The sequence below is a fragment of the Zootermopsis nevadensis genome, unplaced genomic scaffold, assembly GCF_977971745.1.
Source record: "Zootermopsis nevadensis isolate Lab colony 2312 unplaced genomic scaffold, Znev_1.0 Znev_ptg000007l, whole genome shotgun sequence".
NCBI lineage: Eukaryota > Metazoa > Arthropoda > Insecta > Blattodea > Termopsidae > Zootermopsis > Zootermopsis nevadensis.
In genome coordinates this window covers 4,674,519-4,700,808 of record NW_028259139.1, presented here as the reverse complement: position 1 = coordinate 4,700,808, position 26,290 = coordinate 4,674,519, and the positions used below count along the sequence as shown (strand labels likewise).

At 38.2% G+C, this 26,290-nt stretch overlaps 3 protein-coding genes, 1 long non-coding RNA gene and 1 other non-coding gene across 10 annotated transcripts in view; 2 read left to right on the top strand and 3 right to left on the bottom strand.

Annotated features, from left to right (window-relative positions):
• Positions 1-8,817, bottom strand: part of fru (sex determination protein fruitless) — an 86,840-nt gene extending 78,023 nt beyond the window's left edge. The window contains exons 1-2 of one of the 3 annotated variants that reach the window (XM_087344045.1): positions 8,649-8,817; positions 7,754-8,307 (exon numbers count right to left, since the gene is read on the bottom strand). In XM_087344045.1, the coding sequence (XP_087200171.1) occupies positions 7,754-8,278 (525 nt within the window). In that variant the 5' untranslated portion in view covers positions 8,279-8,307; positions 8,649-8,817. Of the gene's footprint in view, positions 1-7,753; positions 8,308-8,430; positions 8,573-8,648 lie in introns of those variants that run through there. The other 2 variants (XM_022065949.2, XM_022065950.2) reach the window with 2 other exon arrangements.
• Positions 8,818-8,827: 10 nt separating this feature from the next.
• Positions 8,828-12,910, top strand: LOC110830724 (uncharacterized). Its single transcript, XR_002543348.2, has 2 exons — positions 8,828-8,964; positions 12,574-12,910. It is a non-coding gene; the product is annotated as an uncharacterized LOC110830724 (long non-coding RNA).
• LOC110830715 (acyl-CoA Delta-9 desaturase) overlaps positions 12,785-26,290 on the bottom strand; it is a 14,697-nt gene continuing 1,191 nt past the window's right edge. For 2 of the 4 annotated variants that reach the window (XM_022065974.2, XM_022065972.2), the window contains exons 2-6: positions 21,135-21,297; positions 20,235-20,365; positions 19,012-19,214; positions 14,629-14,814; positions 12,785-13,731 (exon numbers count right to left, since the gene is read on the bottom strand). In XM_022065974.2, the coding sequence (XP_021921666.1) occupies positions 13,413-13,731; positions 14,629-14,814; positions 19,012-19,214; positions 20,235-20,365; positions 21,135-21,285 (990 nt within the window). In that variant the 5' untranslated portion in view covers positions 21,286-21,297 and the 3' untranslated portion in view covers positions 12,785-13,412. The remainder of the gene's footprint in view (positions 13,732-14,628; positions 14,815-19,011; positions 19,215-20,234; positions 20,366-21,134; positions 21,298-26,290) is intronic. The other 2 variants (XM_022065975.2, XM_022065973.2) reach the window with 1 other exon arrangement.
• On the bottom strand, positions 16,043-16,340 carry LOC147874582 (signal recognition particle RNA). The gene has a single exon (XR_015534027.1).
• LOC110830713 (acyl-CoA Delta-9 desaturase) overlaps positions 23,320-26,290 on the top strand; it is a 20,162-nt gene continuing 17,191 nt past the window's right edge. Inside the window, exon 1 of the mRNA XM_087344047.1 lies at positions 23,320-23,403. Coding sequence (XP_087200173.1) covers positions 23,335-23,403 — 69 coding nt within the window. The 5' untranslated portion in view covers positions 23,320-23,334. The remainder of the gene's footprint in view (positions 23,404-26,290) is intronic.

Sequence of the window (26,290 nt, the reverse complement as noted above, 5' to 3'; positions counted from 1 at the left end):
TCTATTTATACAACTGGAGACAAAAATTACTGCACTACCTTCCACACATTAATTTCATAACTGTATCTAATGCCCTTTTTACAGTTAACACCATGAATAAATGTATTGGTGACCACCAACATGGATTCCAATATAGTATATCAACCACTAATAAATCTGCTGTAATTGACATATATGAACAGAAAAGACCAAAACATATTAATCAGTACATTAGCTATTTTTAGAGCTTAGAAAGGCCCATTATTCAGTCAGGAGAAAAGCACTGTATAACAGTCTACTTGAATTTTGGATCTAAAAACATTGCCCTACTTGGTGTTTTGCTGTTCATTGTCGGTATAAAAGTTTCAATGTTGTTAGATACATATATTCTATTCATTTATCCATTTATTTGCATAGACAGCCTTTTGGCAAGACATGGGCATGTTGCACTTTGTTTGCCACCCTACCACCCAAAACTAAATCCCAATAAATGTGGGCAGTGGATAAAACCTGGGTGGCGTCGGAGAACGTCACATTCCAATTGTAAGATGTTCAAAAACTGGCAGAAGAAAAATTCTCCTTCATCACTAAAGAAGAGTGGTTGCCCATATGTAAACATGCACAAGAAGTGGAAGACAAATACATGCAAAATGAACACTTGGTTGATAACATTGTTGAGGAACTGGTTGTCAGCCTCGAGTCGTCAGAGAAATGAATGAAGACGCCAGTTTGGAGGGAATACTGCCTTTTTCTTTGGTAAGATTCATATTCAAGCAGCGATGTGGACCAGAGGTGGGAAAAACCAAACTCAATATTTTTAGAAAACTGAAGAGTAAGTGCTTCACCTCCACTCAAGCAACTGCAGCTGAGGCTGTGCAACCCCCACTACTACTGAACTCCCCTCTCTCGGCTTACACATCGCGCATTAAGATGCCACCACTATTTGCGCGACCACTACTTCTTGGAAGTGTTTGTAGAAGGATGGGATGCTTTATTGTTCATTGTAAAAACATGCAGCTGATCGGAATTAACATTTTCAGCAACAGCATCAGCAATGAATCCTCAATCATCAGCAGCAGTAGTAACAATGACTAACATTTCACTCTTACCAACACATCTGGACTGGCAGAACCAATTGTGGAATAAAACTACTGTGAGGGAAGTTATTTTTCAGAATGGATAGTTGCATAAAATTATAGACTAGGTTTTATCTCTCTCCTGGTCACATGGCATGATGTCACCAATCACCCTGAATACCAGCAAGAGCTTTTCAACCCATAAATGGTCAGTATGTATCTAATGCATGAACCTTTTACCTACAAACGGGGAAAGCTAATTTGTACTTATAAAATCCCTGAAATTGCACAATTACAAAGAGTGTGTTACTGAACAGCTGAAAAAATGTAACATACGAGTTTTCCAAATCACCAACTTCACCACAAAACACTAAAGCCACACAAGAAGAATGTCTACACACAAGATTACTGACCAAATTACAAGCCATGACAGCCTATAAAAAGTTCTGACATGATGTAATTACTCAGGCACTAGAAACAGCTGAGAATTGGCAATTCTACATGTGCAATGCCACTGTAATACCACTCAGCTGTCTACTATATGCATTAATACAGAGGCACGCAAAAGTGTCATGTCACTTCAAATGCTGATACTAAAGAACTTGTATATGTTAGGTTTAATACAAACTTGGGAGGATGGCTTCAGAAACACCCTGTTTAAAACAGCAATTGGTTATGAAATGTTAAGTATTACAAGATTCTGACAGTTCTCAAAGTTTAAAAATTGCCAAATATCAGTTCAGGACAATAAAGTGACTGTTCGTTAACATCCAAGGATGATGTAATAATCACTTGTATAGAAGATCTGGTTGGAATGAACTATCATTTATCAATTCAGGAGCTTGCCAACAATGTCAGTACATCATGTGGCTTGTCCCAACCTCATTGATGCATATGCATATAGTGTTGGCAACATTTCTTCCATACTTAGTCCGATATATGACTGTGTGTCTCAAATATGTTCTTATGCTGCAGAAGATACAAACTTCCTTTCCAACATCACAACTGATCAATTTTGGATTCACTGATGATCCAAAAATAAAGCAACAATCTTCCCAATAGAAGACCCAGTTCACTGCACACACAAAAAGAGACGCAAATATAATCACATTTCAACATAATGGTGGCTTATGTGTCATGAGTACCTTTCTGAAGGTCATCTGCACATTGGTCTATCAAGAAGTTCTAACACATTTGCACACTTTGGTTTGGAAAAAATAAAATATGGCTAAACACAATGTTCTGTAGTACCACATCCCCTCTGCTCTCCTGATTTGGCCCCTTATAAATTCTTCCTTGTACGTACTCTGAATGTAAAACGAGGGAATGATTATAACAAAGACACCAGAAAAAACACGAGGAAGCCGAGATCCATTCTAAAACAAGAGTCAAGGGCATACTTTCTAAAATAACAGGGCATGTTGGCATTTGGATATTCTCTCGAGGAGACCACTTTGAAGGAGATACATTACAGTAACATGCAAGAGCTGTGTTAATAGATCAGTTTCAGAACCTAGTAACACAACCATTATTTTCTTTTGCAGAACCATCAACACTCCACAAACATCTGACATCAGTATTAGGGTGCAACTAGCCATAAAGCTAACCAATGTCACTGCTAGCCTGTATCCTGATGATGACAATCCATAAATGTTAGCTTAGTTCACCACTATTCAGTTGTCTTCATATATTAGTAGAAACTATTAGAATAATTTAAATAAAAGCAATTGGTTGTTTCTTTTCTTGTTTTAAGTGTACCTACTGCTTCTTGCGCAAAACAGAAATGGCTGGTTCAAGCATGAACACAGACAGCAGCATCTCAAAATGAATTCTAGAAGCTAAAGGTAACAAATCATTAACATTTGTTAGTCATACACAACAGCACACTTATCTGAACACTACAACTGTAAGTGGATGCAAATTAAAAAACAATACTCCATTGGACGATGCACCACAGCCTGAACAAGCCAAGCCTACGACACTCACTTCCTAAAGTACTGCAGGAAACAGAATACCTAATTTGGGAAAACTGCAAATTTGCACTGATTTAGTCCACAGCGTGGTCCATAATGGGCAATTTGGGTGCCCTGTGAAATGAAGCAGCTCTGCATATCAAAACATGCAAGGCTTTGCTGTCCCAGCATGAAGCAGGAAAAATATTCTTAAATAAACTGTAACCAGCACTGATTTATGGATGCACCATTTACAGCACCAAACCACTCAGCAAAAAGAGTTTCATCATCCATAGCCAAAGCCCAAACTTTAATTTTATATAAGGTTTACTTAATGATGCTGTCAGTAATAAGATGATTAACATATTAATTAATTACAGAGGAAAAAAATATATAGGCAGTGTCGGACACTGCCGCAGTTATTTTCGTGAAAACGTCAATCGTGTATAGTATATTGAAATTAAACAAAATTCATTTGCAACTTACATTTATTGAATACAGGGTAGTGGTATGAGAAGTAGGATACATATGTTTTTGAAATTATTACGCATTCGTGCCAGATTTTTGTAATTCTGGTTGTACTTTGCCCTCATATATCGCTACATTTTAAGAAAATCGGGAAATTTTCAAACTTTTTCAAAATTCACAGCCTCGTATCTTTTTGAGTTTTTGAGATACACACTTGGAGGCCAGGATGAGTTGTAACATATACACTCCTCTTCAAAACAACACTTGGTTCACTCGGATCGGATAATTAGTCTCTGAGATATGATCCCGTTTATGGACACGTGTCGAATCCGTAAAGTCAAAAATCGTGGGTTCATTTTGCGCGTGCGCAGTTCGCGACGTCCGGCCGCCACGAATATCGGAGCGGTACTGGCACAAACTTTCATCCTTCCTCTTTAAAACGAGACTAAGATGGCGGCGCTATGTATATTTTTAGCCGAGTTATTGAAGTTTGAAATTACTTCGACAGAAACTGTCGCTCATTTGGGCGCGATTGCCTCCCCACACCCGGCATCGATTTTAAAGACGTTTTCACGTCAAAAAGGAAAGTCATGGTCTAATATGAAATATTGCCCTTGTATTTGTCTGGACAGAGCACAGAAACTCAAAAAAACTCAATCAGGAGAGTCGGTCTCTCGAATGAGATTTGAACCTGGGACTTCCAAGACATAAACGAGTGCAGACCTTCAGCTGTGCCATGCAGTCCAATGGCCAACACATTCTGAGCAGCAACAGACGTGACAGGACACCTCTACTGTGACACAGGAACATCGCCAAGTTTCTAAAGTGCTGTCTACGCAGGAAACAACAGTCTGCTGTCCAACGGTGTCTACTTATTGCATATGAACATACTTTTAGGTGGCGCTCAGTGAAATCCACTTTCGTGTTGATGAAGTGTTACGGAGCAAAATTACTGGTCACGGAAATTTTGCTGAATACACAATACTTCATGTTTCACACAACCAAGCACAGGCAACTAAGCTGGAAACTCAGTACAGTAATTTGCAAGATTCTGTTATTAGATTAAACACTGTTACACCAAAAACTCCACTACTGGACATAATCTGCAGTACCTTCAGTTCAGATTGCATCCCCACAACACATTTCTCTAAGATCAAGCTTAATAGTATCCTTGATAACATCCTCACAAACCAATTTCAATACAGTTCTTGTTTCTCTCATCGAAGGTGGCAGAAGAATCATCATAGAGGCAGAGCTTTTAACCCTTGTGCTGTAACATCTGACTTTATTCAAATGTAAGTGCTGTGTACTGCGACATCCCATTTTAGTACACATCAGAGAATAGTCTTTCTTTAAGTCACATTAAACTCTGCTTTTTCAACCGTAGAATTAATTCTTGTTGGTCAGCATAATGCTACTATCCAATGCAGATCACTCACACTGGACAAGAGTTTGCCATACACAACTTTAAAAATTAAAATCCCAATAACCTCTATGTGACATTTCCTCAAACACACATCTGTAATTGCTTTTCTGAAACTACCCAACAGCAATAACATACAAAACAAAGTCATATGAACTGAATCATTACATTCTGTCAGTTTGCAACTGTAGTACAGGCTAGAGCATTTTCCAGTTACACTGACATCATTCTCATTACATAACCCAGAACAGAACTTCAAAATGTCACATATGCACCTTCCAAAAGCCTTATTTACACAATCTGAGAATTAGCATTTTATACGTATAACACCAGCATAATGCTAAACTGTTAACCAATTAAAGTCTGGCCAGCAGCCCCATAGCATGGAGGATTAAATCACCTTTTCCCTTTGTGATGTCGTGTAATCTTGCAGGCTGAATATCAACATTTCAGGTAAACTCCAAAATTCTAGTAACCACTTGTAAGACCACATGGTATCAAAATAGAAGACCACTACTGACACTCATTAATGCAAATTTACAATTTGCCACCAATGACTACACCATCACAAATTGACAAAGAAGGCAACAAATGGAAGCTAACCGAACTGCTAAAATGCGGGTCAGGCCCATCACCCCATAATTCCAGTAACTGTTACATATCATGGCTACGAATATATCAACTGCATGAACACATCTGAAGCTGAAGCAAGGGCATATCAGTTATGCCTTTCAAAGCTGATGTCATGTCTGAGACAGGCGATAAGAACTTTGATCCTGCGCATGGTTGTAGGCTCCAAATAAATTAAAGAATTAACATTGCACCGAGTTCAAATCTGACACTTACCACATCACCTCTGTGCATATGCAGGTACCTGACTTCAAGACCTTAAGGTAAATAATGAAATCTTTCACTTCAAAGTCCTTGCTATACCATTTAAATTTAATGTAGCCTGAAGTTGCAAGAGTAATCAACTTAATTAAAATACCCTTTTACAGAACAACTTACTGCATATTTACATGCTCCTTTAATTTCTGACAACTGACCAGAGACTGCCAACCTTCAGTGGTGTGCCACAACTTCATTCTGATCCAGTCTAGAATCACTCTACAGGAGTAATAAGCCCAACAAATCCAGATTATAAGAGACATTGAAAACAATGTCCCTGTATACACATACACACTTCTACACCATTTAATTTAAACAGGTTTAAGTTAATCCCAATATAAAACCAGGCTGATTCAGGTTGCATGCAATCAGGGAATGCAGCTCATATAATTCAAACTCAAACAAGCAGATGTACAATTTCACCCATAAAGTGTCTGATAAAACTTCTCTACAAACTTCCTGGGGGGGGGGTCACATTTCCAAGCACAATGCATATCCACAAACTTATTAACAAAGTCACACATACTGAGCGGCTTCTGGACAAGAAATATGTTAAAAAATGTTGTGCTTACAAAAAAATTAGTGAAACAATAATTAGACTGGGATATTCACCACAACAGACATCACTGAAACAAACTTCACAGTGATCTAACATTTCAAAATCAGTGTTAAAGGTATAGACTGCTTATACATTGTACATATGAAACACAATTTTATAAATTACAAAAAACTTCTTTGTTTCAATCATCAACCTCAAATGTTTAAATGACACAGATAGCGTCCAAGTACAGAAATAGAATTTTCAGCACCATTCATATTTGACTTAGCCATGATTTACCATCATCAACAGCTCAGACCATACAGCATTACTTTAAATGATGACAATGAACAATTATAAATTATATAAAAAGAAGTGGTTGTAACCTAATTTAAGGTAATGAAACAGCACCTGCACCCGAATGGAGGAACTGAGAAAAGCCTTGATAAACTTCAGCCAGGAAAGCCAGTCTCCAGGCTGAGCTCAGAACATGGGACATCCCAAGTAAGAATCGGGAAAGCAAACCACTCACCGGCAAAACTTGGTTATCACCTGTTATAATTCAGGTAAACTGCATTTACTGCACTTATGGATCGAGTCCATACTCTTATCAGAATTAACCAGAAATGCTAATTTGATGGTAAAGTGTCACTGACTGGAAGTCAGAAAATGACTGCAGCATGAAATACAGAGGATGATGCAGAGTATAGTTAATGCATTAAGCATGACAAGATGGATTTGACTTTACTATCTACATTCCACTATGCCAGTCATGGCAGAAAATTAATCATTCACCTAAACATTGTGAACAAAAGTAGAAAACAGAATGCGAACAGTTTAGAACAAGATGACAAAGACTGAATGAAAAACTCATAACACACAAGCAATCAATAATTAATTAATTACACATTGAATGAATCAAAAACTATTAAAACTTGGGTGTATAATAAATGTGAAGAAATGTTCTTTTCATCCAATATAAAACAAATTTATCAAAATCCTACATATTAATACGCAGGCAAACATAGCAACTTCATACACTAAACAATATACAAAATAGCATGTAGCATATATCTGTGGAATTATCACAAAATGAAATGTCTTTATGCAAATTTGTAACTGTATGGCTAGATTTAAACATTCACAATATCAAAAAATAAGAAAATATTCACTTCATATTTTTATATGCTCATAAAAGTTTTCAATAAGGAAAAAATGTATTGTTGGAAGCTCTGTCAATTTATACACAATAAGCACACCTGAAATGATAAATTTGGTATTATACTCTTTAATAAAATTAATTAAATGAGTAATATGTCTATTTTCTTTCTGGCAGAAAATGCTCCACATAAACAAGTGAATTACACTGCATATTCAGGTTAGCTTCAGATACTGGTAACAAAATATTAAAAACTTCACAATTTCATACCTGAGAATCTGAATGAAATCGATCACTTGTAGCTCCAGACACGTCACAATTTCCAGAAGCCCTCCGTTTTCTCTTATCTGGAAGTGGACTATTAGGTCTACTATGATGCTCAGAATTTCCGGCTGGTGAGTTCAATGCTGGTGATGGCACATTATCAGACATTTTATTACAAACTCCACTGTCAGCAAGTCCGCGTATCTGAAGTGCCTCAGCTGTCTTCAAGAACATTGAAAGCAAGTCCTGGCTTACATTAACTTCACCTTCATACATAAATTGCAACAGAGCCTTCATTTCGGAGTATTTCACACCTTTCAAGAAAATTATTGGGTGAGGGTGGGTGTTTTGTAGGAAAATACTCTCAAAATACGGGCTACAAGCTGACAAAATTGTTTGATGGGCCTTCAGTGTTTCACCGTCACAAGCAAGAGTTACATCTACTAGAACTTCTCTTTGTAGTAAGCCACTTAATACGTCTGTCAGATTCTTTTGATGATTGTTCCACCGGAGACAGAATTGTTGTTCCATATTTAATTCTATTATAACTTGACTTACACCTGAAAATAAGTTATTACATTAAATTAAGTACGGACCACTAACTGTTCATATCTATAAGAATAAACTGTGTAAACGTAACCCTAAACACAAATATTTTCACAGGTTAGGCTTTCCATCGTTACCTAGTTTTCGGAAGCTTCAACCCGCCATTATAGTTGGCTTTCTAAGGAATCCATGTAGGCATAATGACCCTCGGGAAATTAACGGTACATAATTTCTTTCATTAAACGAACTGTTCGCATAGTACCAACACATAAGGGCTCTCATTATTTCAAAAGTATAAATGTGTTTGTTCAAGTAACTGCAATGAATTTATCGTAAATTTCGATACTCTACTCACCTTCCCAGACTTCTTTGCCCACCACACAACCCACGGTTACCGACAAAGCTCTTTCTTTTAAAGTCACAGCGTCCTAAACATTTAAAGTGCCTGTATAATCTGTCAAAAATTCTGTATTTTGATCTCTGTCATTTCACGGGCCGTCCAATAATATTCCATGAAGCCAGTTCGAACAGATGTATGCCTTTGCTTTTTAGTTTATAACTCAAAAATCGCCTTCGTACCCACTGAACACCAATTTGTTAACATAAATAGGGCACTTCGATAACACACGATATGACATGTTTCCAACGTAGAGAATAACTACTATTAACAGGTCGGCATATTGTCATTTAAACTTTTGATAGTAGGTAGAAGATTATTGAATAACTTCATTCACGTATAATAAACTACTTTTTGATACTTGCTGAGGTTAGAATTTGTCACATGAAGGTTGTATCTGTATCTTGTTCTTATATTGTGGATATCTGTATTTGTTTGAAAAATTGATATGTTATCCACTACAAATGATAATAGCGAAAGCAAGAATTACCTGGCTAGTGGAAGAATATTAAACTTCTTAAATAATTCCCTACAAGAGGCTCTCTTTCAGTGCCTGCCGTTATTCTAATGATCCTCTTTTGAATGTAAAATACTTTTTTGCTGTCCATTGAATTTCCGCAGAAAATGATTCCATATGACATGATGGAATGAAAGTAAGCAAAATAAACTAATTTTAAAGTTTCTGTTTTCATGAGTGCTGCAACTGTCCTCATAGCAAAACATGCCAAGCTTAGTTTAGGGATAATGTATTGAATATGTGTTTTCCAGTTTAATTTGTTGTCAATTTGTATTATACTTTTAATTTAATTTGTTGTTGTGGGCATAAGACTTAAATTTGGAAAGGCTTTGCTTCAGCAAGATACTTTGTTGCGTCTTCTGTTGTTATGGTTGTAGTCTCATTGTTAATTCTGTAATTGTTAAGAAGTAAGAATTTGCTATGAGTTTAGGATTCTTTATTATATTATCCTCTATCTTTATTGATGGAGTCACTTCTTCTGTAGAATATTTACCTGTCTCCTTTTTTAACAATTTTCAAGACTGCTTTTACTTTGTTATCTAATTCTAATATCTGTTTATTGTAATGCATACACTTGGCCTCTTTAATGACTTGAGTCAATATCTTGCAATATTTACTGTAGTGACTTTTCATTATTTGGTTGTTACTAGCTCTGCAATTTAGGTAAAGGTCTTGTTTATGTTTACAAGATGTTTTGATACCTTTAGTAATCCATTCTTTATTATCAAACATCTTTTTCTCTGTTTTGATGGGAAAACTCACTTCAAAATTTCTAAAGAAGATATTTAGGAATGTGTTAAATTTTGAATCTACATCATGTCTGTCTAATACTGACTCCCAGTTTTCATTATTTAGATACATTATAAATTCTTTGATTGTGTCATTATTTATAAGTCTGAATCGTTTCCTGTAATTATGATAATTAGAGATCGATTCTATATTTTTTTATAACTAGAAGTTGAACATCATGATCAGAGAGCCCATTTATCACTGGCATGTAGGATTGGTTTAGTTCTGGTAAGGGAAGTTTAGTGTAGGATAAATGTTTAAATATGAATGTTGAATATTAGAATTTCAAATAAGGGAATTTTTATTTTGAAAATGCTTCAATTGTGTAAATGTAGAAGAGTTAATTTCTAAATTATCAAATTGTCACAAACTTTGAATTTTTATAAATTCTAAGTTTTCAATTGAAAGTTTGTAAGTCCAAAAATGTGGTTGGGTTATCATGTTGTTTGTATGAAGTGCACAGGGACTGCAAATTTTCTTCTTCTCAAGCACTTCATTCCGTTGTGGACCTTAGCTCCCATTTCAATTTTCTTCCATTCTTGATGGTCCTTAGCCACTGTATGTCAACTTCTTATTCTCACAATCTTCAAATTCTCTTTGACCTCATCTACCCAACTGTTATGTGGTCTACCTCTTTTCCTTGTTCCTTCCATTTTAGTTCTCATTATATTTTTAGACACTCTTTAATTATTCATCCTTTCAATATGTACACACCATCTCAATCTGAGAGTTGGCAAATTTTAAAATATCTGCCCCTTCTATGATGTCCCCTTGTCTCCTGATTAGTTTGTATTCTCCAGCTTCTTCTTCTATGGCTCTCTGGTCCGTATTCGGTCCATGGCCTCCTCAATTCTCCTCTTCCATTCGGTCCTCTGTTAGGTCTGTCTGTCCGAGGTTGAGGTTTCGAAACATCTTCCTTTTTACGGTGCAAGGTTGTTAGCCTTGTGACCACCCCCCCAACCTGGAGGACCAGGGTACCTGTCTTATTCTGACCTCTCCCCCTCGACCAATCTGGCTAGGGAGGCCCTACCAGTAGATATGCTACCGCCAACATAGCTCTTGTGGTCACTGAGGTACTCAAGCCCCACCACCACGACAAGGTGCAGGTACCATTAGTGAGGATTCTCCAGCTTTCCCCTTCATTTATGGGACTGTGGATTGTTCTAGTAATCTTTCTTTCAAATATTCAAAGGGCCATTATTTCTTCCTAAGTCACTGTTCAAGTTTCCAACCCTTAACTTAGAATAGGTCTTATTAGAGTTTTGTTTTATTCTAATTTAGTATGTGCATAATATGCATATAATGCACATACTAAACTGCTTTCCTGTCATTATTTTGAAATTAATGTCTTTCAACATTTTATTTTCATTGTCTCCAATTTCAAAATTAAAATCAATATTGTTCAGTTTTGAGGTTATCTTCTTGCTTGTGAAGAGGACATTTTCAGATACTTAGTTTTCTCTTCATTAATTTCTAGTCAAATTTTTCTTCCCTCAGTCTCCAATGCAGATAATTATTCTTTTAATGCTGGAATATTTCTTGTAACCAAGACAATGTCATCAGCATAAACACAGATTTGTTTGTATTTGTAAACAGTATTTCCTTCTAAGACCATATTTAGTGACACATTAAATAGTGCTGATGATAGTCTTACTCCTGTTGATATGTTGAAAGGTCTACCACAATCATTTATCACAAGTACTTTGATGTGCTATCATTTAGTCATTTTTATTAGCCTTGTTATTTTTTCTGGTATACCATATGATTCTAAAGCTATAAATAACATGTATGCTATCAAAAGCTTGCCTGAAATCAACAAATAATATGTACAATCTGTATTACATTTTAACTTTCTTAAAAATTGGACATATCAAACCCTCCTTCCATTTTGTTGGTATTCTTTCATGGTCACATCATTTTTTTTTTTCTGAAAAGACTTGTAATTTTGAGAAATTTTAGGTTTCGTGAGGATAGGTAAGTGTAGATTTGGTTAGGTAAGATGATTCATTGGTAGGTAATTAGGAGATGTTAGTTGCAAGTGTGTTGAGTCAGGTTAAATCAGGTTTTAGTTTGATTTAAGAATTGTGAACATTCAAGTTTGGAATTTTGCATACTTTCATGAGTCTAGTTGCTTTTTTATTTCCTCTCCCCACATCTCTGAAGAAGCTGAAGCCTACAAGCATATGCACCAGAGTGTTATATAGTACTAACCATGTCCACGAAACCAAACCAAATAGAGGTTTCAGAACCATAAAACAAATGCTTGTAATGCCTTAATACTTTTCATGTGTCAAAATTATCCTCCATAGACATATATTTCAATGGACTAATGAGAGACATCAGAATGTTTTTAAAAACGCATGTTTACATGTAATTTCTATTTTAAAGGATAAAAGAGCAAATTAGTAAGCAACAAATTTGTAATTATAACAGTTTACAGCTGAATTGGTGGCTAAAGTGTGCACCAATCACATGTACTTTGCCACAGTAGGAAGTAGTGGTGGGAGGTGGGTGGGTGAGATAGTGAGGAAACATGCAGTGGTGTCAGATGTAGCATCAAGGAACATTATTTTCCAGTGAATGGTTACAACACAATGCAAAGAAGACGTGAGAACTGCCAACAATGCAGTGCGGCAGCCGATGCTTCCATCACACAGTTTCTGAACATACTGACGTCTAGCTGCTTACCAACAGACCTTCTTTGCGCTGATTGGTCACTCACAAAGAGCCGCCAATTCTGCTGAACAATACTATAGTTGTCCAATAAATAAGTGAACAGACTTTACACTTCAGTGGAGTTCAGGATTTTATTTCAGCAGTAATCATTATCATTCTGTGAGAATGGTAAAACATTGGACCAAGTAATTTAACAGAAATGCAGATTTCTTGTAATTAAAACGAAGTTTCACACACATTTTCACAGTTGTATATTTATTTTTTGAATAACTTTCAATTAAGTGGTCACATGATGCAATCCATGATTTTTAAAGTTCATTTAATACAAGAGATTCCAAGCACCAAACATTCTAAACCTTGGTTCTAGACAGGGGTGACTGGTGAGCTTTATTGTCCAGCTGCTTAGCCTGCTGTTGATTGGAGGCTGGGTGCATCCCACAGCCAGTCTGGAAGTGGAGACTAAGAGAAAAGACCCTACCCTTGCCCGCCATTCAGTTTTTAGTGCGTTACTTTGATGATACAGTTCTTCCAGCTAATAATGGGAATATGGGTTAAGACTCTTTAAATTGGGGAGGTAGTTATTCACTTTAATTCTAGATCCTTTCCTAACTTATATTATCACATCACTCAAGTGTTCAAGACTTGCACATTTCATTCTAGAAACATAAAATGCTGAAGTATATATTAAATGTGAGGAATGCTAGTGTTCTGAATTAAAACTTATATTTCAATTATTTTTCCTACAAACTCTGAGATGGTTTCAAGAATTTCTCTCTTTCATTGTACTGTTTGGAAAAATTTTCTGCATCACAAAGACAATCAATCACAGGTTTCTTTGTTTGTATTGCTGTCACAAGGGCATTTCTTATAGATGACGTATCCATAGTGCGCAGTCCTGTGGCCCAACCAATTGCTGCCCAGATACGGATGAATGTGGACGTACAGCCCTTTCCATAGTTGCCAAACTCTCCTGTTTGATAGTCCCAGGGAAGCATATAATGGTACTGTGGCCAGTAGGTCTTTGTCAAGAAGAATACGAGATTGCTGTTGGCATATGACCTGCAACACAGTGTTTCATATTATCCACATGGTTATATACCTGCTAGGGGAAAGGCAACAGAAGAATTTAGAAAACTCTGGGTGCTGTTTGCATCTTGCACTGATATGCAAGAAGGATAACACAGACAAGATGTTTTTTAGAACACATGGGAAGCAAAAAAATGTACATACAATGTTGGCTGAGAGGCTTACACATATACAGGGTCTAGCACAGTTGACTGACATTTTTATGTTGAGTTGTTTGCAATGATGCGAGGAATGGAGAGGTTTCCAAGGTCGTAGGTATGTAGAGTAGGCACACAGGAGTTTGCTTGGGAACATATGTGACAGTGGTTCCAGAAAGATGGCACCACATCACTTACTGCACAATTGAGTACTAAAAGGTTATGCTAAATGGATCTGCGTCATCTAATCTCACAGTTTCAAAGATTTAAACACAGTGTCAAGATCTCCTGATTTCTCATCTTGCCCTGTGTAGTCTGGTCGATGTTAACCAACGTTTCAGAGGTCATACTACCTCCATCATCAGGGCCTGACAGAAAGCTTCATACTCACTGCTGTGAAAACCTCAAATCTTAAAGATTAGGAAATGTATGCACAGCATACCAGTTCTTGTGTGTTCACTAGAATTTCACCCTTGTGGATGACAGTGCAACTCCCCATCTGAGAATTTTCCTTGTGGGGATTCCCCACCAAGTAATTTCCTGTAAGAGGTCTGTTATTGTTGTCTGGTCTGAACAAAACATTTTATTAAAACTCCCGGTAACAAATTTCATGATAATCCACTCAGCTGTTCTCAAGTTGTTATATATATATATATATATATATATGGACAGATGGCTGGAGTGATTCTAACAGGAGCCCCACAGGGTTGTGAATGTGGCTTGAAATACTTACTTGTCTCCAGGAACAATACCCCAGACATGCACTGCAGTGTTGATAAGCATAGCACACTGCAAAGCAACAGTGCATCGCAGGAAGATCAGTACAAGCAGAGAAGTCAGGATACTTTCATTCCAGTATTCTACTGGAGCATTCCAAGGCAGCAGGATACATATAATTGGCATCAGTACCCAGTAGTACCTACGACAATATCAGAAAAACTGTATTAGATAATTTATAGCTTTATGTTTAACTTCAAAATATTGTCAGACTGAAGTCGGAAAAACAGTTCTGACTTTAACAGATTCCTAGTGGTACCTAAATAATTTATTATTTGTATGAGATAAGTGATATTAACATTATTAACGTCTCAACGTATAGAAGAACTTTTCATAACATAGTTTACAGTTCAAAAGGAAAGGCCATACTTCAACAAATCTGCATAACTGTTCAGTTTAGAATGTTATGTGCAATGTAGATGAATATCTGAACACATCATTCAGCTTGTTCCTAAGGCTTCTGTAAATTCAAATCAGCATTAACACTCATATTTTTGTTGTTATATGCAATTTAAGTGTTGGCTGTTGGCCAAAGAAAGACAGAAACAAACAGAGGAAGTATCTTCTATGATCACCAGAACTGTAAAATGTCTGACTTTCTTATAGCTTGCATTCCATTTTTCTGTGTCACAAAATATAACAATATAATGAGCTTAATATTCAATATTCTCTTATGAAAATTTTGATATGTAACACTTGGGAACTTGCCTGCAAAGTTTAATGGAAATCCCATACACAAAACACATCCTTGTATCTTCATAATATATTTCATCCAAATAACAAGACTGCAAGGTATGTCATAAATAATTTAAGGGTGAACTGAAATTATCTGTAAACATATTCATGGAAACATAAATAATTTAAGAAACTTGTAAAGCTATTTTCAGGTCTCTTAGTTATTTAGTCTTAAGTTTTTATGACTCCTGTACATTATCATATACTGCTGACATATGAATGTTGAGGTCCTCACACTGATGTTAGTACAGAGTGTGGTCTTCTGGTTCTATATGAATGTTTCAGTGGAGAAGCTAAATGTTTCCACCTTCAGTGAAAATGATGCGTACATTTTGAAGCATTGGTCACTCTAATGACCTCAGGACATCCTTTTCTTTGTGGTCCCTGTTTATAGATTGCAACACCAATGAGTCACTCATAGTTCCTAGTATACAAACATTTAAATAATGAAAGAGACATTTTAATAAACTAAATAATTTGTAGTATTCATAATGAGGAATGTTAACTTCGTGGCACAATTGTCGGCGGTGGGGAAATGACAGACAAGAAAGACAGAACAGAATAAATATATTTATTGTAATGACGTTATTTTTCCAGTTGATCCTGCAGTAAAACAATTAAAGAAATAAGCGAAAAAAGATGTTGGTCTAATTTTATTGGTCGGGCTACTACACAGCTCCCACTCCCAGGCGCAATCCCACTACTGCTCCACACGGGGACTTCTGGCTGCTGGGTTTCCCCCCTGGCCCGGTCCGCCCCTCTTTAGCCAACCTGGCCACCCCGGGCTCCCCCAGGGCGCCCATATTGATGCCGAGCTTAGTGCGGACGCCCAGTCAACGTGAGCCACAATGCACCAGAACTCCCGACCTCAAATCATCCTCAACACCTGGCCTCCAAGTAGCTGGATTACAGGAGCGCGCCATCACTCCCAGCCACTAGTCAGCGATTCGGAAGTTGATGTTATGCTTACGCTCAAGGTTTGCGACGGTGCCTAAGAGATGGCGCTTCGATTCGGTACGCCTAAACTTACTGCAGAAGTGATTTGACCACGCTACTGTGACTTGTTATAATTATCTTAACATTCATAGAATGAATTCCTTATTCGGCAAATTTAATTTCCTGAATTTAGTCCTTCAAAATTCTTGGCTTGTTTACTTTCTGCAATTTTATTACAATATCACTAAGTTCATGACGCAGATAGCAAGCACCTCTGAAACGTCTGTAGACTTCTACCGGACTACACGGCACAACCCATAAGACGACCATCTTTCCGTTTTATCAGGTCTAAAGCTCATAATGGAAACCGTAATCGTAGTACGAGACCTTAAATTGCCAACTGAAGCGAGCTTCCTTTTATATTAATGAAAGAAGGGAACGTATTAATTTGGTCATTTAAAAATAATATTTTGTAATAAATTAATTACGTTATGTTTCATTCGTAGTTGAGATTATTTTGTACATTTTGTCGTGATATCAATTTTCGAAAGTGTTTAAATTCCGCATAAAGTGTTTCTGCAGTGATACTAACAAGGTTATATGTTTGTCTCAGAGATGGCGCACGCATTCTATTCCAACAGTACTTATTACCAACCATACATATTTTTAATTTTTTTTTCGATGATGCAATACAGAAACCATAACAAACTAATTTCAAGTGTTGAAACATTTGTAATTATAGAAACAGAAGCTTTTGGTTTGTATCCAAATTAAAATTGTTAGTTCAAGCCCTCAGCATAAACCGATAATCAAAGCAATGTCTCCTTTAAACCGATTCATATTTTGGGGGTATTTATATTATGTTATTAAAATTCTTAGATGGGTCACTTTTGTCATAGCTGCCCAGTTTTGGGATGTTGTGTTATCTGATGCATTTACAACACACTTTCACTTTCTTCATTCAAAATTCTGGAAATCAGAGTAATAAATAGTGGTGTAATTTTTGTGTACCTATTTCCATCGCAGATAGTCCAAAGGATTTTGTTTTGGATTCCTGAAACCTCTTCCTGTTGTTCATAGCTCCATATAGCATGATGGGATGAACTTTGATATTCCTATTATGTATCTGACATCTGAACGTGGGACACGGCGTTAGATATCAAGAGAGGTGTTAGGAAGTGGATATTATGTGTGGGATTTGAAGGGGTTGACCAGTCACAGTCCTAGCGAGATGGAGTCAATTGACCAATTGAAAAGAGGCCCTGATAGGGTATAGTCGGCGTAGTAGTTTTTGGCCGGTGGAGAAGCTAGCGGAGCTGGCGGACGGGCCTGGGCTTACTCTGTGTAATTGAGGTGACACGGTCAGTGTATTTCTTTTGTTTGGGCGTTCAGTCCGACGAGCTCCTCGGTGCAGTCAGCATTATACTATCGCGAAAGAGACTCGCTCCTAGCCTTCCCCTTGAAAATTCCATCGGCCAAAAACTACTGCGCCGACTATATCACAGAGAAAGTCTAGATCAATAGAGATAAAAAGAAGGGACAGAAAGGAAAGTAGGATCAAGAGAGAGTCGCATCCCTGTTCATGTTATCAGCTTGATCTCTGTTGCTTCCCTTTTGATCCTGTCAGTGCTTTTATCTGCCATGTCCAACTTATGTGGATGGTAAAACCAAGTTTTGTGATGGCATCTTTGACTCTGGTTTTTTTAATGGAATGCCGTGCTTGCCCAGTATAAACTTTCCCACACTTGCCTGGTATTTTAAGAACTGATCCTTCACAGACTGGAGGAAAATGGTGACTTTCCTTCACAGGACACCAACCTTCAGTACGTCGTGCTAGCATTCTGCTCATGCAACTGTTAAGTCGTTTCGATGAAGCAACAACGGATCCACTGTAGAACGTTTAATTCAGCATGGAGACTCTCATAGTCGCGGATGGTCCTGGTTCTACAGCGTCTCTGGTTTATTATGTGTCACGATCCTGTACAGTATTATTGCCAACTTTTGCATGGCAAAACAAGAGAACCTGATTGTGCGCTGTCCATTCCCCCCCCCCCCCCCCCCCCCCCACACACACACAGTATGACCTTACTTCTAAGTAGAGTCTTGAAGTGCCAACCTTACGTTTCTACGCAGGCCTCACACCTTAAAAAAAATGTTTATAGACACGTAGAATTCGGAGACCGAACATCCTGCCTGATAGATGTCTGTCCATTCTGCTGGATACGCCCGTGTACAATATTACAAGATATTTTTTTTTATAAATCCAATAATCCTTGCATTGTATTCTTCACGAACATCTGAATGTGCGTATTAAAAAACCGTGCAAAATCGACAACAAAATGACTACAGCCACCAGCATTGCCATTTCACAAAACGTGAAACATAGAAGCAACTCATCATTGATGGGACATCAGAGGATTTATGAAAGACAGCTGCAAATTAACTCTGATGTTAGTGATGTGCAAATTCTGTCATAGACAACGAGATATCTCATCACTCTCCTCTTACACTAACTCTCTACTGCCCAAAAATCACGAGTTTAGTATAAAGCCAAACTACTTTACTATGAAATCTTAACCCTGTGGTTATTTAACTATGGTTTTCATTCAATAGCGTCTGTTATTTAAATCAGGGTACAGAGTTTTGGGCGGGTCTTAGTTCCGATTACCTCTTTTGGAACATAACAACAGAGTCCGCTTCAATGTCAGACATGTCGATAGCAGCAAGGCGCTGAACGTCAGGATTCCATTTCTTCAAATGGGAAATTACATGTGCATTCAGCAGCCCATTTTTATTGTTGTATGGATCAAGATCTGTGCCAAAGTGTTTGTGGTGGAAACGGTGGTCCAGAACCCAGTCGTATATGCTGCACTGCAACACGTCAGACATCACTTTAATAAATAACGAATAATAAAATGCAATTTTCTTATTTGTTTCTAAGGTATTTCTTGCTTTATTCTGTTGACTTGTAAATGTCATTGACAAATATCGACCTCTACCATATTTGAATACGACATCTGAACCCCTGCATTACAGGGATGATGGACGCAATTTAAATTTCAGGGTTAACGGTTTCCTGACGCGATGTACTGACAGCTGAATGGACGTGTTCTTCTTTGCACAGTCAAGGTTAATACGATTTTAAAACACGCGAGTAGTCTCTTCATAATCTAGCAAAAAGAATAACGCCCTTTATAAGATTATGAAGAGATTGCTCACGTGACATACGCAGTCTCTATACTCGTAACATGCGTTCATAATAGCTGCATCCTGACATTCCAGTAAATAGGAGTACTTATTATAACGATGAAGGAGAGTCAAGGCGTAATAGCGATGTTCGATTGACAACGCTGCTGAGGATTGGTCACGCTGTAGCTAAAGCTCAGATGGTGACACAACGCAAATGTGGTTCACATGCAATCTGTTTGTACAAAGTGCGCATGACACGAAGATGACTGCAACTGTGCATTTTGTGTTTGTTTTTCTCTGTTTGAAGGAGTGAAAGAGTCAGAGATCCATTGACAATTGACTGTCAAATATTGACAGAACTGTTTGCCACAATGAAGTGTGGACTAGTGGAACAAAATATTTAAAAGTAGCTAAACAAATGCAGTTGATGCGGAGAGGTAACGATGTTCACGCACATTCACAGACAAAAAAAGCATGGACCATCCTCAAGTAATAATTCTTTTGTAGTGTGAAGAAATTTCTGCAAGACTTGGTATTTATGTTTCTCGGCCTTGGTGCAAACCTCTAATGTGGCAGCCATCTTTATGTCACACTGACTCGGCACAAATGGACGACAACTGAACTACACTCACAGTATGTCACAATCTGATCCTTCAGCAGCGACAGACAACACTTTATCGGTCGTTCGCAGTGCGTACTAACCTGACCTAGCATGGTCTGGCAGATCATCAGCAGCACCTTAAGAGACATGCTGGCCGTATAAGAGCGATGTGCCCATAGTCTGTGCGCACCAGCTGTTGCTCCTAGGACCGACAGCAACCCGATGAACAGAGCTACAGAATATGAACAAACACAGGATAACATTTCACTTATAACTTATTTTGAACTGAAAGCCAAAGTGGTCAGTTTGTTCACACATAGACTAAGTGGACCTTTATGAATACAGTTATAATATATTGATATGGATCACGAGAAGAATTTGCATGAATCAACCTAACAAATTCAAAGCAACGATCAGAATCCAGTCTTAAAAGTAAAAGTGTCACAGTGGTCTGACATACGCTCTGATGTTGAAAAAAAAATTGACATGAATCATAACATGACGCCATTATCATTGTTACTTAATGACAGCTTTACTCTTTAGGATTAAACAACAAGAAATTTACAAAAAATAAATAAAAAATTGCATTTTATCTAAGTTTCTGGAGAGGGATACCCTCCACATTACATTTTAGATGGGTTCTCAAAGTCGCCCTTGCCCCCAGGCCATGCTGCCTGTATGTGAGATCACTACATTTAAAATAAATGCCACGGTGGGGACCCAGGACTGAAAGAAATCGCCCCCGGACAGCCCTGACAACGTTAAGTTCGTTTCCACTGAAACAAATTGGCGTGTGAAGAAACCTGGCAAGATGAAACACAATTAGACAGCCGAGGGAAAAGACAACACCCGACTTACAGATAGATTCTAGCCACACCGACATCGAGACACAACATTCCGGCTCGATTTACCTCATTCACACAGTAAAACTCCTGTTTAATGCCAACTTCTGTGACAACGGGGCATTTTTTGCTACAGACATGAACACAACGAAATCTTACCAAAAACCGATGTCATGACTTTGGCTTCTGTAAAGACATAGTAAATTCCAAACGCAGCCCCTATGTGTAGGTGGATGTAATAGAGCACGACAGGCCAGTTAATGTCCTGGTAGACCCGAGCAGTGACCTTGTTGTCGTCAGCAGTAGCCATCGCCAAAACCTGCTGTAACACATAATGGTACCAGCAGAGTCACGTTAATCTGACGTCCATTTTCTGTATTACAAAACATGTCACCGATGCGTTTGTAAATCAGGTAAGTCTTGTGGGTTATGGAAAATTATTACGTCGAGCTGGGCCCCGCGTACCAACATGACGACGTATAAAGTACCTCGTCTACCTCACCTTAAGCGCCCAAGAAGTAAAGATCGAACTAAACATACAAACATGGAGCAGATGAAAAGAAGAAAACAGAGTTAAATTTAAAGACTCGACAAGAAGCGTCCGTTTCCTGTGAAATCTTCCGCACCGAACACATCTTGTTAGGAAACTGACCTCAGAAGACTGGAAGCGTTTCTTCTGTCTTTCACTTACCTGGTACAAGAACACACTGTGAGGTTTGAGCTGTTTCATCACGTGCTCGTCACCGGTTTCTGCACGTACGTGTATCTTTGTGCATCTATTGTAGTATTTAAATATAACAATACGAAAATAACTGGTAATTACAGCAGCAATGATGTTTCTCAGCGCCATGTTTGAATTTTCGTTCACTGTTGGTGTACATGCTCTCCAATCAATGTTTTTGCAATTTCTGGTTCCTTGTTTTAGTTTCGCTGACTGGCCACGAGGGCTAGCTAAATGCTGGGACAAACGCGTGCTGTTTCAATAATCGTCCAGACACGTATTAAGATTAGTCTAGAGTTTTGCTGTTCACAAAGTTCTACTACTAGATTTTGCATGGCATTAAACATTAACGGGAATATAACCCAAAATCAAGTAGGAGATTATTACATTGTTGCTAAATCAAGTGCCACCCAATGCAATTGGAATAAAAGTACTTCATATGCAATAGTAGGGCTTTACGTCTTCTTGATACAACTGACCAAAACGACAGCTTTGATAACTGTTCTCTGGCGAACATGTGAGTCTATTTAGTAGCCAATTTAGCCGCGAGGTGACACTGGCCAGCACGATGGCGGCGTAATGTCTGAGCTTTGCGTCTGGACGGAAGTGCATGCAACGAGAACGTCACAGTAGTGTTCTGTCTTTGTTGTCTTGTGCAATATTTCTCTTCATGTTTGGTATCGAGAGTGTAATTTTCCAAATTTAACCAAAACTGCAATCGACGATTTTTTTTAAGTTCTCTAATATAAAATTTCGTGCACAACCTTTCGGCCATTCTTGACATGTTATATACGAAGTTGTGGGGGGCTACGTAGACTACTATCTCGAATTCAGTGAGAATGTGCGACACGTTCTTCTTGGCACGAAAATTACATCTGAGTCTCAGAGATCCCAGTGGAAGCTTTCCATGCCACACTCGAATGGCAGGCCTTGAGTAAAAACAGGCCACAATTAGGCAAGGCAGAAGAAGCTGGCGACCACCTTGATGATGGAGGCAGTAAGCATCTTTGAAACGTCGGCAAATTTCTACCAGACTACAAAGTGCAACATCCCAGAAGACAGCCATATTCACATTCATCGTCGTGAAATCCGGAATCTCGCAAAAAGTGGACGCTGACAAATAAGCAAGCCCCAAGAAGGATTCGAACTCGGGGCCAGACCCACGCGAAGACTGCTAATTACTAATTTCATGAAGCAAGGTGGTTCTAGTAGTCGTTCAACTGGTCAATGAACTCCTGCCTGTTACGGCCTTACGTAACTTTCTTTTCGGTGGAATGCCACCCATTGTCGGCTGTCCGCGACTTCATTCAATATATTCGTGCCCATGCTCCATTTCTGGAGGCCGCATCCTACTTCCGCGACAGGCACAAGTGTCACCAGCAACTTTCCTTAAATCAAAGGTCTAATTAATTAATTAAGGTTAATTCCTAATCCAGAGCGGGAGCTCGTTTTGTCCAACATAACCCAGCTGCTCAAGAAGACTTGTCTGCATGTTTACACGCAGAACAACACCGCTGGACACTCAGCACTGTTTTGGACACCTTTGGACCTGTATTAGCCTATCAGCAACACTATGGCTCCGCCAATGGCAGTGTAGTTCTTTGACTGGAAGGTTATGAAGACACTGAGTAGGTGAATATGAAGCACAGCTGTGTAAACAGTGTCTGGCAGCCTCTGCAACCAGCAGCAACAGTCTTCGGTGTCTCTGTGAGTAAAGCTGTTAACTGTACGTCTCGCGTGTCTCTTAAAACAGGTGCCACGTTTTACAATAAATATTTCCAAATAACTCAATAACAGACAAGGATTGCAAAACTTTTTACACGATATTTAGCGATCAATGCATTACAGATTCGTAAGGAATTTGGTACACTGACCTCACTACAAAACCTGTAAGATTTTATAAAGTCTGTATATATGTGATTAAGATGAAATGTGTCTTAGTTTCTCTGTCTTTTTTTTTATGTTCTTTTGACACATTTTTATTTTTCTGTGGAAAAAAAAAAGACTTTAAATTTATACTGGGTGTAAATTTAAAAATGTCGGCAGCCACTGCACAAACAATTTCTAGTCCGGTGACCGTGTACTTGTGTAATCTGTAAGTGGAATATTCTTGGAAATATTTTTTTTGTTACATTTGAAGAACCCAGCAACAAACTCGTCTGTTTACGATTCAATTGTAGTTTAATCTCTCTTTTTGGAAGTCCAGATTCACGCGCGGATGAATACACGTTTTACAAATGTTCCGACAATCTTTGCCACATTGTTACGTCCTGTTGTGCGTCCCGTCGGGACTGATTATCAGATTCTACTGAATTGCCTTGGTCCTGAACACTGATATTAGTTTATTAAATTATTAGTTTACGTATCAGAACAAAATATCAGATCGTTTCATTACAACCAATACCACTTCTACTCTTATACCTACTAAACTTTATTGCAAACACATTTCATGTCAGATAACCGAACGTGACATAAGTAAATAAGAATCTAGTCTCATTTTGACGATATTCAAATTTCGAAACATAATCACGTCATTGTATGCCTTAAAGGTGGTGAATGCGATATGTTTTCTGTAGTCGCACTACATTTTTAAGACTGTCATATGTTTTTTCCGATTCGTACGTTGCCTGTGCGTCGCATTCCTGAAGCACTTATTGTGTTTAGAATGTCTGACGGTGCAAGCTAAGGAGTTTCACTTAGCAACGGGTTTATTGTGCTAAAAGTAGGCCATGCCACATTTCCTGTGAGTAACGGAACATGTGTCGATGCGTGGGGAAATAAACAAAACACGAACAGAATTAGCATGCCTGTAATTAGTCGGTAAGATAATTAATCTGGGCAGCTGCAAGATTTGAACACAAGCCCGTTTGTCTAATTGTGCGACACAGAAACATTCTCGCACACTGTCGATTAATTTATTACAAGAAATGGATCCCACAAACTTCTGAGGTGCGAGCGACACCTCTTATACGGTTCTTAAGTAGTGTAAGGCAACAACAGATATTAAGTGTGTACTAAATGTGACAGAAAACATGGCGACGGTGCTTACCTTTCGTGTTACGTTAGAAACATTTAAACAATCTTAAAGTTCTTTCCGAGAAGAAAATAAATACATAGCACGACCACTACAATTTATAATAATTATATTAATAATAATTTGGAAACAATAAAAGGTCGTTCGATCTCTCCAGGAATTTCCAGACCACGTCGCACCGAGATCTTCCATGACACTGCCAATTAAAATGGGGGGGCAGGGGGTTCGTGTAAAACTAGTTTAAAACTGCAGAAATTGATGTCAGTTTTGAATCGTTTAATTTTGGAAGCTATGGATCCTATAAAATAGCATTTGCATTAGGCTGCCGGTCCAAATTTCACATTCTTCTACTCATTATTATAATAACCCTATTAATTATTTACAAATTAACAGCTGCCAGAGTGATCAAGAAAATTACACACGTTCTTCTCTGGAACCTGAAAGTTTATTATCGCGATCATAAAATCCCATCGTTCAGGCCGATCTCAAAGTACTTTATTCCAGCTTACACATCCCCACGCAAGCCCGACTTCTCTAAGTCCCATTTTAATATTATCCTCCTTCAGCCTCTTTGCTTCGACGGCCCGGTCAGAGGCTAAAGGATGTTTCTTTTACCTCGGACTGACAGCGTAATTGTCCGTCAATTATTATTTGTTGTGGGGACGTCTCCAACCCTCCTAAAGTGTTTTGTGGGGTTCCGAATCCCCCCATCACATATTAATATTCACGCTAATTTAAGTTTGCCTTATCCAGTTCCGAAACGTCGGCAGACCTGAAAATATTTACAATTATCACAGACTATAGGAAAATTCCGTCGCTTCGCACTTCGGCACGTGAAATTGCAATAACAACAATAATAATATCCTGTTCATCCAGCAGCTACTGCAACGATGGCACATTCACCGTACGAACCTGAGCGACTACGGAAAAATTTCCACGCCATCTACTGTTTGAAAACGAAACTAATGTCAATATTATTTAAAAATTCAGTTACTACAAATACACATTGGTTAATGCTGTTTAGGGAAATGGTCGACTTTTTCTCAGAGAATCATCAGAAACCGATAGATAATAGATTCTGCGGTCAAAATGAAGAGATGATGTGTGTTAAAATGATAAAATTCCGCTGGACTTCAAAGCAGAATCATGCCGGCCACACTCCATGCAGCATTGATTCATCGCCTACCCTAGGATTTGAATTCCTTGAAACTCGAACAACAGCAGCAAAGAGACTTTCAGATTTAAAGACATGATAACACGCACAATCAAGATCGTAAACGCATTCTCTTTGGGGCGCACTAAAATTGCGAGCGCGTCCTTTATAAAATGGCACGAGCGATGACGTCAGGGTGCTCCAAGGTTATTTTAAAAATGTGAAGGTATATGGACAGACAGACATAGAGGAGCCCGTTAGACAGAGGTTCTCAACATTTTGAAGAATTATAACAGAGAACATTTTTTAAACAGACGCCTATTTTTAGGGCACGAGGAGTATGATGGCCGTCTAATGCGTTGTAGAGCCGTGCAGTCTGGTAGGAGTTTACAGACGTTTCTGAAGGC